The 16,996-nt window shown below is 34.3% G+C and overlaps 1 protein-coding gene across 1 annotated transcript in view; it reads left to right on the top strand.

Moving 5' to 3' along the window:
• The window catches only part of LOC132755362 (gem-associated protein 5-like), a 101,000-nt gene that overhangs the window by 57,052 nt on the left and 26,952 nt on the right, over positions 1 to 16,996 (top strand). Inside the window, exons 4-5 of the mRNA XM_060746234.1 lie at positions 1,311 to 1,486; positions 13,893 to 14,148. Coding sequence (XP_060602217.1) covers positions 1,311 to 1,486; positions 13,893 to 14,148 — 432 coding nt within the window. The remainder of the gene's footprint in view (positions 1 to 1,310; positions 1,487 to 13,892; positions 14,149 to 16,996) is intronic.

The raw sequence follows: 16,996 nt of genomic DNA, 5'->3' as shown, positions 1-16,996 counted from the left end.
GTCGCTACCTTGAAGGTCAAGGTCACAACATGACCTTGCAGCAAAATCGTGTCCGGTCCATAACTTCATTATTTGAAGTCGGATTTTAAAAATATTTCACAGAAATGATCACCATATTGAGACGACGTGTCGCGCAACATTTGGGTCGCTACCTTGAAGGTCAAGGTCACAGCATGACCTTGCAGCAAAATCGTGTCCGGTCTATAACTTTGTTATTTGAAGTTGGATTTTAAAAATATTTCACAGAAATGATCACCATATTGAGACGACATGTCGCGTGCAACATTTGGGTCGCTACCTTGAAGGTCAAGGTCACAGCATGACCTTGCAGCAAAATCCTGTCCGGTCCATAACTTTGTTATTTGAAGTCGGATTTAAAAAATATTCCACAGAAATGATCACCATATTGAGACGATGTTTCGCGTGCAACATTTGGCTCGCTACCTTGAAGGTCAAGGTCACAGCATGACCTTGAAGCAAAATTGTGTCCGGCACATAACTTCATTATTTGAAGTCGGATTTTACAACTATTTCACAGAAATGATCACCACAATGAGACATTGTGTCGCGCGCAACATTTGGGTCGCTACCTTGAAGGTCAAGGTCACGGTATGACCTTGCAGCAAAATCGTGTCCGGCCCATAACTTTGTTACTGGAAGTCGGATTTAACAACTATTTCACAGAGATGATCACCATATTGAATCGACGTGTCGCATGCAACATTTAGGTCACTACGTTGAAGGTCAAGGTCACAGCATGACCTTGCAGCAAAATAATGTCAGGCGCATAACTTTGTTATTTGAAATCGGATTTTACAACTATTTCACAAAAATGATCACCATATTTAGACAATGTGTCGTGCACAATATTTGGGTTGTTTTTACACTTTGAACTTTGTCTGTGACATAACTCTGACACAACAAGAGGTATACCTTCCTGTGTCCAAAACCTATTCGGGGAGCATCACCCGGTTCAACCGGCTCTTGTTTATGATAATACAATCATATTTCTATCCGGCAACTTGATGCTTTAGCATCAAAAACTCTACTTGTTTTATATATAGTGGTATTGAAACATCACTGCAGTGAGCATTATCGTTCAGCAATTTGGAAACCTGGGTATGAAGACTCAAGCCTATCTGCTCAAACTAAGTGATTGCTTTATTTTAAAGTATAATGAGGTATTTTTGATGTGTTTACTCATTTGAGCAATAAAAGGGCCATCATGATATACATGATGCATATCATTTGTATCATGTATGATAATTCATGCCATTTCTGCATTAAATTGATATTGATTTAATGAATAGGTACAAGACTGGTCAGATAGCATTGATAGATGTTAAAAGAGGCGGTATGATAGTTTCTCGTCTAAGAGGTCATGATGAAGAAATTTATTCACTCTGCTGGTGTCCTGTTCCTGGGGAGAATTATCATCCATCACAAGCTGGTGAAGATATAACAGACCTTGAATCATTTGGTGTTGGTAAGAAAACATATTTACACTGATATGACCTTTTTATCTGAACTAATATATTTATTTGATTTAGGGATGGCAACGAGTAACCGGTTAACCGAGTACTCGATTGAACGTCCGAATATCGGTTAACAAAATTGATATTCGATTACTCGATAAAAAAAAAATTTAATTTCTACTTTTTTGCGATTTAGAAAGATTGGTGTATTCAATTAGTTCAGAAATTCGGAGATGTACACGTATCTGTATAAATACTTGCTAAATGCAATCAAAACATCCTTGCAGAGGTGTGAACATGATATCGTAAATTTAACTAGGCGATCAGCAGTTTGACACGCGTATGGGATTGAACACGGTCCTGTGTCGTTTATGTCATTCGGCCTCTAATGATATTTAATCACCTTTAATTATGTGACAGTTTGTAGCCAAAACTTGTTAATTATAAAAACATAAATATATACGGAATATTATGTTGTAGTAGCTTTCAGACACTTTTTTTTGCTACGAGCAGCGATGGAAAATTGATATCCATTTTCCAACAGTGCGATTAGAAATATGCATAGCCTCAGAAAGCCTTTACAAGAAAATTTTCCTTTTATTATATACATTTTCGTTTAAAGTGTAAATAATTTTCATTAAACTACACTTCTATAAGAAATTTCAGAAATTGAAATGTAGCTGTCAAGAAATAAATTTATGACCGCCGGATGAATACGTAATTTTTGCAAAACCGGCCACGCCTTTAATAATTTTAGTTTCTGTTTCCAAATGCTATGTTATACACAGCTAAGATCGGAAACAACGTCAAAAATAGTCCGGCGCTTTCATTTGTGGTACCGTATTTGTCACTAACATAATACGGAATTTTCTATCCGTTGAAGCGTATATGCAATTCCAAATTATCCTGTATTTTAGGGAGAGAATTTATAGGTATATAATAAATGCTGTCATTGACATTTCTTATGTGTATATCTGTTATATGTATTTCTTGCAATCCTATTTATAGTTACGAATTCTATGAATTAAAATAGAAAACGAAAGTAGCATGCAGACGGTGTTGATATTGTGTGATAAAACTTTAAAGATCATTGGAAATCATCCGAGTAACAGAGTACTCAATCGGAAAAATGACCGAGTACTCGAGTATTGATTTGTGTAATCGTTGCCATCCCTAATTTGATTACTGACAAACTTGCCCTTGGGTTGAAGTCTTCATCCAGACTAATGTTAGAACTTAAGAAAAATCTTACTTGCAACTTGCTTCATAATTTATACACTTACCAATCAATACAAGTACATGATCTGGGCAAGTTACTTAACTATGGCTTCTATTTTTACCAAGTTATTGCCCTTTTCAGCATTTTAAAAACAAATTTGGTTAACCTTAACTGGCAAATTGGATATATCTGAAGTTCTATCTTTGCTAATGGCTTCATAATTTCCACACTAATCAATACCGGCATTTGCCGGGAAAGTTTGATATATCTTAAGTTCTTTCTATATGAATGGCTATATAATTTCCTTACTTATCAATACCGGCAAGGTGTCTGTGATCAAGGTCAAGGTCACTGTTGCTAGAGATAGAAGTTCAGTTTCCACTGAATAAGTTGAGTTTGCTTTAGCCTATTGACACCAAACTTAGTGTATGGGTAGCTTATATCAAGAGGCAGCTTGGGATTGCTACGCAGAGGTCAAGGTCACTGTTGCAAAAAGTAGAAATTCAGTTTTCGCTTAATAGCTTCAGTAGTAGGCCAGTATTGTTTAAACTAGGCAGAAATGTTCCTGGCATGGAACTCTAAAAAATGTTCAATGATTTCCATTCCATGCTATTTTCTGGTTGTCATGGCAACGGAAAGAAAAAACGTAAAAAATCTTCTTGTAATAAAATGAAGGAGCTTAAGCATAGATATCAGAAAAACGCCCTGGGGTCAAAATTGGCCCCACCTGGGGGGGGGGGGGGGTCATTAATTTGCCTGATATGTATATAGTAAAAACAAAAAAAGTCTTCTTCTAAAAAAATAAAAGAGCTAGAGCTTAGATATTTAGCATGAACAGGGCTTGAGCTAGGTAAAATTTTTAGGGAGAAGTGACTTCTCCCTCCAGCCGATTTAGGGTGAAGTGAGGAGACTTTAGGGAGAAGTTGGGAGACATGTTAGACGCCATCTGGAGACATGTTTTGTGTCTATTTTTATCCCTCTCCGAAAGGCGGCGGGGGATATAAAATAGTCTCTGTCTGTCCGTCCTTCCCTCCTTCCGTCCGTCCTTCCGTCCAACATTTTTGTCCCGAGCATATCTCAAAAATATTTGAGATATCAACTTGAAACTTCATAGGTGGATAGATCACATTGAGGAGGAGTGCAGTGCATAAGAATGATAACTCTACCCTGCATAATTTTTCAGTTATTGCCCTTGTTATTTTTCAAACTTAATTTTTGTCCAAAGCATAACTCAAAAAGTTTATGAGATGTGTAGTTCTGCACCTGGGTATTTTCGTGTGGATACTTTTAGTATTTTAAGAGTTATTGCCCTTGACTTAGTAAAAATTTCCAATTTTCAACTTGTGTCGCATGTAACTCAAAAAGTATTTGACTTAGAGTCATGAAACCTTACAAGAATTTTGCTCAGCATGTGTTGTTGTGCACCTGGGTATTTTCAAGTGGATGTTTTTAGTACTTTTAGAGTTATTGCCCTTGACTTAGTAAAAATTTACAATATTCAACTTGTGTTTAACGTAACTCAAAAAGTATTTGACCTGTAGGCCTGAAAGTTTACAAGAATGTTGGTCAGCATGTGTACTTATGCACCTTGGGGTTTTCTTGTGGATTTATTCAGTATTTGTAGTATTTGCCATTTACTTAATAAAAGATTTTTAGTTTTCAACTTGGGCATGCGTAGCCAAAAAAATATTTGACCTATAGTAATTGAACTGTCTGTCCAAGAGCACGAGGGGGTATGTGTTGGGTACTGAATACCCAACAACTACCAATCCTACTCACTCCGTATGTATCGTTGGGTATTTTCTTTGATTGTTGGGTACTTTTTTTACACAGTAAAATACCCAACACGAATACAAATGTAAGAACGTCCGTCTGTCTGTCTGAGCAAACATTTTGGGTTTAGGGGCTATGTAACAGTAAGAGAACAAAAGAGAACAATAGGTTCATTCCGTGATCAAAGGGTTTATGGGCTAGTAGCCCTTAAGAAAACAAAGAAAATAACAAAGAAAATAGTCCCTAAACCCAAAATGTTGGAACGTCTGTCCGAGCAACCAAATTGGGTTAGGGGGCCATCTAACAGTAAACAGAACAAAAGAGAACAATAGAGTTCATTCCATAACAATAGAATAAGGGGCCATGACCCTCTATTAAACAAAAGAAAATAACAAAAGAAATGGCCCTTGAGTCCATTTAAGTGGTACGTCCATCCGTCTGTTCGTCTGTCCGTACTAGGTTAACCTAGAATGGCAAGTTGGATTTTTCTTAAGTTCTACCTGTACCAATGGCTTCATAATTTACACACTTACTAATCCATACAAAGTATATGATCTGGGCAAGTTACATAACTATGGCTTCCATTTGCACCAAGTTATGGCCCTTTTCACGGTCAGTCATGCACCTGGAAAAAAATAAAGTATAAAGTTAGTGATTATAATAAATCATACATGAATTAAAAAGAAATGCTGGCAAAATAAGTTTAAATACATTGTTTTAAAAATATTATTTATCCTATGTATATGAGCGAAGAGGTTAACAGATTTTTTTCAGTCAAAACTGTCATTGACAGCAGGTCGACCCTGCTGATAGTGTTAGTATTCACCATGTAAATTGCTCATTAGAAATAAATTTCTGCTTTAATTAATTATAAAACCGTAAAAAAATAATTTAATATTTAAATAAAAAAGGATTTCCTTATTTAATATACGATATCTCATTGAAACCTGAAGCATTGGTAAAAAACAAAACTTTTTAGAATTTGAAAATTGGCCGAAACTGAGCAGGTGCCCGCCGAAACATATATCTCAATTTTAAAGACAAATGCGCTAATATTTAAAAAAATAATTATATATTGATATATTTTATTATAAACCAAGACTTTATCTACCATAATTTTATTTTGTTACTCGTTTTTACGTGATAAATCAGTAATGGAAATAATCGGATTTCACCGCATCGGTGAATTCAAAATGGCGGACTCTGATGGACTGTTGAATTTCCACAACTCGCTGTATTTAATCGTAGATACGGGTGCTTTAATGGCAACATAATTTTATGATTTATGAATCATTTTAAGATAATTCATTTTATTTTATAGAACACTATTCGTTTTTCTTCACTTACCGATAGTTTTCAAGCAAATCGTCGGTGAGTATCGGGCGTCATAACTTTTTTGTTTGTAAACATATTTAAATGACATTCCGGGATGAAGTGTAAACATATTTCTGATTGGTTGCAAAAAATCATGAAAATTAATTAGCAACAAATGACCCGCAAATAAGGTCATGCGGCATACATGTGACAAGCGCGTGTCCACAATCGGGTTTTGTAAAATCGGCCGAAAATACACCTGTATATTAAGATCAACTGATAATGATTAAAATGCATATTATGCATGAATAATGAATTTTATATCATTTTGAAGACAATTTATCACTGATTTATTTCATATAACTTTTATAATGGTCAATATTAAAATTGATTGTTTTACAATCAATTTTATGAACACACTATCGATTTTTACGCTAATTTCTTAAGCTGTAGGCTTTCCAGTTGGGGTTGCTATTTTCAGCACTAGAAAATGAATAATGGTAAACCTAAACCGGCAAGTTGGAAATATCTTATGTTCTATCTGAACTAATGGCGTAATAATTTTCACACTTACTTATCAATACAATGTACATGATATTGCCAAGTTATATAAATGTGCCATCCATTTTTCCAGTAATTTCCCTTTTGAAAATAGGGCCTTGTATGGTTAACCTATTCCGCCAAGTTGGATTTATAAAAAAAATTCACCTAATTACTTTAGACCATAATTTGAATATACTTTGTAGGAACTAACAAGCTAATGCCTTGTGAGAAATATCTAAGCTCTAGCCCTTTCCATTCCATTACAGGTGTATTCATCCGTAAATTTAATAAGATAGGAAGAGTAGGCATTTTAGTTGTTTTTACCGTCAAATAAGTTAGCAGAATCATCCATGTGTTTATATTTTGAATAACTTGTTTATTCAGAGTAATTTGTATGGAAATTTACTTCAAATGACAGGTGCTTATGAGGTTTAATGAAAGTCAGTTTCAACAAACGTTTTATTATTTTAGCCAATTAAAATCATTGTTTTTATTCACTGCGGAGATGATGCTTCACAAGCATATAAATAGAGCGTGTTTAGTGTAAAAATTCAGTCTAGTCCTGTCCGTTGGAGAGTGGAAACGAAGTCAGAAATACTTACTGGTACACAGAAATCTCAGATATCTGGTACTAAGGACGTTTTATGATTTCTGTAAAATTCCGTTGGCATAAAAAATTTTAAGAAATATATTTTAAGTTAGTTTTGGTTTGGCTCCAGACCATTAAGATCGAAGTTGTAATTATATTTACTAGTACCCAGGCATCTAAGATATCTGGTGCTAAAAATATCTTTGCTTCTTCAGGAAATATTTTATGATTTAAATAGTTAGTCTGCCTGTTGTCCTTGTAAGAGTTGGATATAGGTGATATTGTATTTACTAGTACCCAGGTATCTTAGATATCTGGTGCTAAAAATACTTTTGTACAAATGTTTGATATGAGATAGTTTAGTTCGGAAATAGTATTTTAAAGGATAGATTTTTTTGGAAATGTGGTTAATTTGAGATAAGGGATTTTTGTATTGAAATATTTAAGTGAGAAATAAATTTGTGTTAGATTTAGGATTATAAATTTTTGTTTTAAAGTGTATTGTTAAGTTGTTTCTTGATAATTGTTGTTTCGGATAATTTAATAATTAGTTGAAGATTGTTATTTTTGCATTTTATTATTTCTAGAGTTTTTATTAAGTTGATATCTAATCAAAAGGTTAAGAAACCACAAGAAAAATTTATATTTAAATATTTCAAATCAATTCGGATAAATATCACAAGAAAAATTATATATTAATTTTGTATTTTGAGAATATTGTGATTTTATTTTGTAGCAATAGATTTAATAATCAACCGCTCGGTAAACGCTACAAAAGCAAATAAGACTAGAAACTCAGCTCGGACAGTTTAAATGAATCAATATCCAAAAATATGGAGAAAGCAAAAAACAAACAGGACCTTACATAAATTATGTGACAAAGGCTAATAAATTGAGAAGAGGACTAGTTGAGAAAAAAGATGAGTTAAAATCTGTCATGTCAGATGTTGAAAACAAAACTGTGTTTTTGAAAAACTTGTAAATCATTCAAGAAAACTGTGCCCTTGTTTGATTTTTAAAGTAATTTTTATGTAAAGTTTATCAGAAGAAAATATCTTGCAGATATTGATATTATCAATTGATTATATAAAGTAATTGTTTATCTACATCATACTGCTTTTGACAATTGTTATCGATTACACTAAGCTGTTAAAAACAAATGTGTTAAGTGCAAATTTATAGGTATAAGATAAAAGCAAGTTTAAAAAGAATTTAAGGGCGTCCGTGGCTGAGTGGTCAAGGTCGTTGACATCAAACTACTTGCCCCTCACCGCTGTGGGTTCGAATCCAGACAGGGACTTTGGATTCTTTCATGTGAGGAAGCTATCCAGCTAGCTTACAGAACGTCGGTGGTTCTACTCAGGTGCCCGTTCGTGCCTGAAATAATGCACGGAGAGGCACCTGAGGTCTTCCTCCACCAGTAAAGCTGGAATGTCACCAAATGACCTATACTGTGTCGGTGTGACGTAAAACCCAAAACAAATAAAAAAAATAAAAAGAATTTATATTTATTACAATAAATATTTTTTTGATAAATGGAAACTACATATTATTTCATATCTGTTTTAGCCCTGTATGATCAGAATATAGCATAATTTTAAGCATACTTCAAATTTATGTTTATTTTGAAATTTCATGTAAATCTTATTTTGTATTTTAAGGTAAAATGTTGTAAAATGAACATAGAAAATAATTTTAGCATAATAAATGCCAGTGATAATCCACATAAATTAGGGTGTAGCCCTAGACTACAATTTTTAAGGGAAGTTAGCAATGTTTAGGTGACAAATTGTATGGCAAAGAGCTGAAGGAAAATCAAATTTATGGGTGTCAGTTTTGAAATTGGGGGAAAATTGCGTGATTTTTGAAGTTTTAAAATTCTTTTATTAGGGGATGTAGCCTGTATTAGGCTACAGAAATAGAATGAAAAAAAAAACAACAAAAAAAACAACCTTGATTTTTCTTTAAATTGATTTCTATGAAATATTTTCACTTGTCTTATTAGGCATGCATCTTTAAAAAGGGTATACTATTATATATCATGTGATAATGTCCTTGAAAAGGCTTTTAATACAGATCTTGAAAAGTTGTTATATCAAATATAGACATCCTTGAAAATCCAGTAAGGTCCTGGAAAAGTCTTTGAATTTCAATTTGGAAAAAGTGTGGGAACCCTGACTTTTATAACGAACTCCAAAATGTTGGCTATTCATAAATATATCCCGCGTTTTCAAAATCTGGAAACAAAGTGATCCATCGGAAGCATTAATTACAACAATATTACATGAAAATTGCAGACTCGGTTTGATTGATTCTGTACTTCCCGTTTTCATTGGCATGGATTAAAACTCAGCAGATAATGTACCGTTTATTGTTGTATGTACTTCAATACATCTATGAAAATGAATTTGTATAGCAGTATGTTATAGTTTTCTATTTAGGATATTTATGCCCCTGCCATATAATGGCTGAGGCATATAGTGTTACCCTGTTCCGTCATTCTGTCCTTCCGTCATTCTGTGACATTCCGTCATCATCAGTCTCTGTTCATTATCTTAGTAAGGATTGCACACATTCAACTCAAATTTGGCATATGGATATGTCATGAGAAAATAAAGGTCAAGTTTGAATTTGGTCATGGTTTGATGATTTTTGGCAGAGTTATGCCTCTTTTACTTTCAAAATAATATGAAATTTTCAGTTTCCGTTCATTATCTCCCCAACGGTATTACACATTAAACTCAAACTTGACAAATGGATATGTCAAGAGAAAATAGAGGTCAAGATTGAATTTGGTCATGGTTCGATGATTTTTGGCAGAGTTATGCCCCTTTTTCTTTGAAAATAATATGAAATTTTCAGTTTCCGTTCATTATCTCCCCAACAGTATTACACATTCAACTCAACCTTGACATATGGATACGTTAAAAGAATGCGCAGGCCTATTTTGAATTGGGTCATGGTTCAATGATTTTTGGCAGAGTAATGCCCCTTTCACTTAAATAATATGAAATTTTCAGTTTCTGTTCATTATCTCCTCAACAGTGTTACATATTCAACTCAAATTTTACATATGGATATGTCAAAGGAATGCACAGTTCAAGTTCGAATTTGGTCATGGTTCGATGATTTTTGGCAGAGTTTTCCCCTTTTAACTTTGAAAAAAGGAAATTTTCAGTTTACATTCATTATCTCCCCAACAGTTGTACATATTCAACAACAAATTAAAGATATGGATATGTCATAAGAATGCATTTGTCAAGTTTGAATTTGGTCATGGTTTGATAATAGCTGACAGAGTTATCCCTCTTGAACTTTGAAAAAAAATCAGAAATTTTAAGTTTCCGTTCATTATCTCCCTAATGATTGTACACATTCAACTCACATTTGATATATAGATACATCTTAGGAATAAGCAGTTCAAGTTTGAATTTGGTCGTGGTTCAATGATTTGGACAAAGTTATCTTTCTTAAATGTTGGAAATATTTTGAATTTTCAGTTTCAGCACTCATACTTTTGTGGAAATGTATGTATCCATTATTGTCCCCCGCCTTTTCGAAGAAAAAAGGGGGATATAGAAATAGGCTCCGTCTGTCTGTCCGTCCGTCCGTCCGTCCGTCTGTCCGTCCGTCACACTTTCGTGTTTTCGTGTCCGGTCCATAACTTTGTCATTTATGAAAGGAATTTGAAATAACTTGGCACAAATGTTTATTATAATAAGACGATGTGTCATGCGCAACAACCAGACCCCTACCTCCAGGGTCAAGGTCGCACTTGCTCATTCAAGGTCAACATTGTCTATTTGAGGGTATATGTCGTGTCCGGTCCATAACTTTCTTATCTATGAAGGGATTTTGTAAATACTTGCCATAATTGTTCACAATAATCAGACGATGTGTCATGCGCAAAAACCAGTCGCCTACCTTCAAGGTCAAGGTCACACTTGGAGGTCAAATTTTAACATAGTCTGTTACAGGGTATATTTCGTGTCCGGTCCATAACTTTGTCATTTATCAAAGGAATTTGAAATAACTTGGCACAAATGTTTGTTATAATAAGACGATGTGTCATGCGCAACAACCAGACCCCTACCTCCAGGGTCAAGGTCGTACTTGCTCATTCAAGGTCAACATTGTCTATTTGAGGGTATATGTCGTGTCCGGTCCATAACTTTCTTATCTATGAAGGAATTTTGTAAATACTTGCCATAATTGTTAACAATAATCAGATGATGTGTTATGCGCAAAAAGCGGTCACCTTCCTCCAAGGTCAAGGTCACACTTGGAGGTCAAATACTTACATAGTCTGTTACAGGGTATATTTTGTGTCCGGTCCATAACTTTTTCATAGATCAAAGGATTTTGAAAATACTTCACACAAATAGTCACTATAATAAGAGGATGTGTCATGCGCAACACCTGCATCCCTACCACCAAGGTCAAGGTCACACTTAGAGGTCAAAAATTAACATAGTCTGTTATAGGGTATATTTTGTGTCGGATCTAGAACTTCTTCATAGTTCAAGGGATTTTGAAATAACTTGGCACTTATAGTCACAATAATAAGACAATATGTCAAGTACAACACCTGCACCCCTACCTCCAAGGTCAAGGTCACACTTACAGGTCAAAAGGTAACAGAGTCTGTTATTTGGTATATTTTGTGTCCCGTCCATTACTTCTTTATAGATTAAGGGATTTTGAAAATACTTGGCACAAATAGTCACAATGATTAGATGATATGTCATGCGTAACATCTGTGTCCATGCCTCCAAGGTCAAGGTCACACTTAGAGGTCAAAGATTTACATAGTCTGTTATAGGGTATATTTTGTGTCCAATCTATAACGTATTCATAGTTCAAGGAATTTTGAAAATACTTGGCACAAATAGTCTCAATAATAAGACGTTATGTCATGCACAACACCTGCTTCCCTACCTCCAAGATCAAGGTCACACTTTTAGGTCAAAGCTTAACATGATAGATTTTTAAGTTCCGTGTTTCATTTTATTTTTTTTTAACAAATTTATTGTTACATTTGCAGATCTAGCATTGATCATAATTATGGACTGAATGTCCTGAGATCCATACCTCAATCTTTTGAAATAGCACAATTTTATGCTTCATATTAAGCGTCCGGGGGACGTTGGTAACTTTGTTACAAATTCTTGTTTTGTCTTCAAATATGCATCATATGCAATTTACAAAAGGTTAACACTGAATTTAGTTTCAGTGCCTTGAACTTTGTATAAAAATGGTTTGTGTTAACATTGAATAGTTTTAAGGGCTTTGAACTTAAAATGAAAAAAATAATTTGTGCAAATAAATTTGGAACTAAATATTATAACATCTGAAATTTTGGTTGCATGCGGGGGCATCTGTGGCATGATGACACATTTCTAGTTTAAGCAAGAGTTCTTGTACCAAGATAAAATGGTTATTCCTTTTATTCTATTATTTCTTTTCTTTAAGGACGTTTTCAGGAGTTTTCATATAGACATATAGACAAAATTAAAACTGTTGAATAGAACTTGGCATGTTGTTAGAATATGATAACAGAAACATTTTAAGCGAAAAACAATTTGGGGTCACCGTTCTCGTTTTTGAGTTCTGAATTCTATTGAACAGTTTTAATTTTGCCTATATATATGTTTATATGAAAACTCCCGAAAACGTCCTTAATAGTTTTGCTCGAGTAATATAATTATGGTCATTTATTGCTTGCAAACATAATCCATTGAAAACTACAAAGTACGCTTGATTGAAATGAAAAGAAATCTTATCTCTTTCATTAGTAAAAATCACCCTAAAAATATAATAGAAGATATTCAATATAAAAGGAAGAAAAAAATCAAAAATCTTGATTATTCTTAATCATGGAAAGAAAACAAAAAGCACTGAGTTTAGAAACATATTATGATATTTATGAGAAATTGTCCTTAATAGTTTTGCTCGAGTAATATAATTATGGTCATTTATTGCTTGCAAACATAATCCATTGAAAACTACAAAGTACGCTTGATTGAAATGAAAAGAAATCTTATCTCTTTCATTAGTAAAAATCACCCTAAAAATATAATAGAAGATATTCAATATAAAAGGAAGAAAAAAATCAAAAATCTTGATTATTCTTAATCATGGAAAGAAAACAAAAAGCACTGAGTTTAGAAACATATTATGATATTTTATGAGAAATTGAGAAAGGGGGTAAAACTAAAACTAAAGGATTTTCAAATTCCAAAAGTACGCTGTCTGGTATTGTGACTAAAAAAGAAATAAATGACTAATTTTTCTCAATCAAATGCTCTTCAAAGTGGCGGACAATGGTAAACTTTTAATTTGTTATATGTAAATCTGTTCGCTATAAAAACTCCTGATACAAGGAACTAATTCGCTATATGCTTACTAGGAACTCTGGATATAAAGAACAGATTTTTAATGTCCCAATGAGTTTGTTGTAAATGAAGGAGTTTACTGTAGTTTGAATTTTATAGCAAGTTAGCTGTTGGAAGATTTTCACAACTTGAAGATTATGACACATCTATCCTTCCATACTTGCATATTTGGGGATTACTGTGATAATCACCCAAATTGGCAGACAATGAAAATAGTTTAAAAAATGACATTTAAATTGGATCTTCAGAAATAAATATTTGACAGACTGTCTTAGAAAAGGATCACTAATTAAAAGAAGAAAAATCTCATTCATGTATTATTTTCATATTTTTCTTTTTCTGATAAACGTTAAGTTTATCAGAAATGTTTTAAACAGCTATTACCATGATAACGTGGAACCCCAGGCTAAAACAATGTATGAAAATAAAATGCTCTGAGCTTAAGTTGTAGAATTTCTATAATTATGGATTTCTACAAGACTGATATTAATCAGCCAATTTAAAATTCCTTTGTTAATCTGTTATTAAGTCATATTTGTTTATTTTATTTCAATGAAGTTTATTTTCAATTAACAATGTTTCAGAAGGGTCTTGGAAGAAGAAATCTCTGTGTAATGCTGATGAACATGGCTTTGGTACAGATGGTTGGTTACTGGCTTCTGGTAGTAAAGATAAAACTATTCGTTTATGGAGTTCAAGTCGGGCCCGGCAACTAATGGTGATGAAGTTACCTGCCCCTGGTAGAAGAGAAAGGGGAGATGATGGGGGTAAAGCAAGAGCTTGGTTAACTCTATGCTGGCCTCCTCATTCTCCACAGCAAATTATTTCAAGCTCATTGAGGTTCTATTTTTGAACAGTTTTCTCCTAAATAAATTTTCAGATTACTTCTTCATTTCAGCTTTTACATGAATTAAAATATGACCTCTTTTTGGCTAGAATAACAAACTTTCTATTAATTTCAAATTATTTTCTAACTTGGCCAAATGTTCACCTGAACAAGGCAATGTGAAGCTGTCATGCAACCCTTGAGCAGACTCTAAGTCTATATCACAGTCTGTGGTGTATCTGCTTATATGCTGAATATGAGCATGCGTACAATTCATTCTGAAAGCTAAAAAAATCAAAAATCATTTCAGTGAGATAAAAAATATTTTTTCCCTCGCCTTTTCGAAGAAAAAATGGGGATATAGAAATAGGCTCAGTCCATATGTCCGTCCATCTGTCTGCACTTACAGGACAGTAATTATGTGGCTAGAGGGACAATAGGTAACTGTTCTTTCTCTTTGATGTCATTATACCCCCGCACAACAAAGTTGTAAGAAGGGGTATACTGGAATCAGCTTGTCTGTCCGGACGTCCGGCCTTCCGGACATCTGGCCGTCCGTCGGTTTTTCCTTGTCCGCCCGATAACTTAAGATTCTTTTGACCCACAATCTTCATATTTGGCATGGAGGTTAGTCATGACTAGTAGATGACCCCTATTGATTTTGAGGTCACTGGGTCAAAGGTCAAGGTCACAGGAGCCTTGACTAGAAAAAGCTTGTCCGCCCAATAACTTAAGATTCTTTTGACCCAAAATCTTCATATTTGGCATGGAGGTTAGTTATGACTAGTACATGACCCCTATTGATTTTGAGGTCACCGGGTCAAAGGTCACAGGGGCCTTGACTAGAAAAAGCTTGTCCGCTCAATAACTTAAGATTCTTTTGACCCACAATCTTCATATTTAGCATGGAGGTTAGTCATGATAAGTAGATGACCTCTAATGATTTTTAGGTCACTAGGTCAAAGGTCAAGGTCACAGGGGCCTTGACTTCAAAAAGCTTGTCCGCCCAATATTTTAAGATTCCTTTGACTCACAGTATTCATATTTGGCATGGAGGTTAGTCGTGATTAATAGGTGACCCCTTTAGATTTTTAGGTCACTGGGTCAAAGGTCATGGTCATATGGGCCTTGACTAAAAAAAGATTTTCCGCCCAATAACTTAAGATTCCTTTGACCCACAGGCTTCATATTTGGCATTGAGGTTAGTCATGATTAGAAGATGACCCCTATTGATTTTAAGGTCACTGGGTCAAAGGTCAAGGTCACAGGAGCCTTGACTAGAAAAAACTTGTCCGCCCAATAACTTAAGATCCTTTTGACCCACAATCTTCATACTTAGCATGGAGGTTAGTCATGATAAGTAGATGACCCCTAATGATTTTGAGGTCACTAGGTCAAAGGTCAAGGTCACAGGGGCCTTGACAATAAAAAGCTTGTCCGCCCAATAACTTAAGATTCCTTTGACTCACAGTATTCATATTTGGCATGGATGTTAGTCGTGATTAATAGGTGACCCCTTTAGATTTTTAGGTCAACGGTCATGGTCAAAGGGGCCTTGACTAAAAAAAAATTTCCGCCCAATAACTTAAGATTCCTTTGACCCACAGGCTTCATATTTGGCATGGAGGTTAGTCATCATTAGAAGATGACCCCTTTTGATTTTGAGATCACTGGGTCAAAGGTCAAGGTCACAGGGACTTTGACTTCAAAAAGTTTGTCTGCCCAATAACTTGAGAAACCTTTGACCCACAGTCTTCATATTTGGTATGAGATTGGTCAAATTTTAACATAGTCTGTTACAGGGTATATTTCGTGTCCGGTCCATAACTTTGTCATTTATCAAAGGAATTTGAAATAACTTTGCACAAATGTTTGTTATAATAAGATGATGTGTCTTGTGCAAAAACCAGACTCCTACCTCAAGGGTCAAGGTAGCACTTGCTCATTCAAGGTCAACATTGTCTATTTGAGGGTATATGTCCTGTTCGGTCCATAACTTTCTTATCTATGAAGGGATTTTGTAAATACTTGCCACAATTGATAATCAAATGATGTGCCATAGGCAAAAACTGGTCACTTACCTTCAACGTAAAGGTCAGACTTTGGCGTCAAAGATTAACATAGTCTGTTACAGAGTATATTTGTGTCCGGTCTATAACTTTTTCATAGATCAAAGAATTTTGAAAATACTTGGCACAAATAGTCACTATAATAAGAGGATGTGTCATGTGCAACACCTGCACCCCTACTACCTACAAGGTCAAGGTCACACATAGAGGTAAAAGGTTAACAGAGTCTGTTATAGTGTATAGTTTGTGTCCCTTCCATAACTTCTTCATCTTAGATATTAAGCATGAAACATTGGTGAAATTCAATTGGAATAATCCTCGGGTGCTCCTTTTCAAAAATGGTCAAAAATCATTTTGGTCTGCCAGTGAAAACAGTTAACAGAAGTAGAAGTAAGGTTTAATTGACATGTCCTTGTCAACTAATTAGTAGATTTCCATGACAATAGCATCTTCTTGGCCCTTTCTGGTAAACTTCGGGTAAGGACCTTGAACACAAATAGTAAGAAAACATAGAATGGAAAATGTATTTCGTTCTAAGCTACACTAAGAAACAAATAGTAATTTAATGCTGTGAGTTGTTGACCAATATTGAGTACTCCAAGATTAAGGACGTTTTCTGGGGAGTTTTCATATAGACATAATAATTATAGGCAAAAAAATTTTTTTTTCGCTTAAAATGTTTCTGTTATCATATTCTAACAACATGCCAAGATTAAAGAAATTCTATAGAACAGTTTTAATTTTGCCTATATGTCTATATGATAACTCCAGAAAACGTCTTTAAGTAAATAAA

This window comes from Ruditapes philippinarum, unplaced genomic scaffold (genome assembly GCF_026571515.1).
Source record: "Ruditapes philippinarum isolate M1 unplaced genomic scaffold, ASM2657151v2 ctg183_1_1_1_1, whole genome shotgun sequence".
In the NCBI taxonomy this organism is placed as follows: Eukaryota; Metazoa; Mollusca; class Bivalvia; order Venerida; family Veneridae; genus Ruditapes; species Ruditapes philippinarum.
Note: the sequence above shows the minus strand (reverse complement) of the source record. Positions and strands in the feature narration are given on the sequence as shown.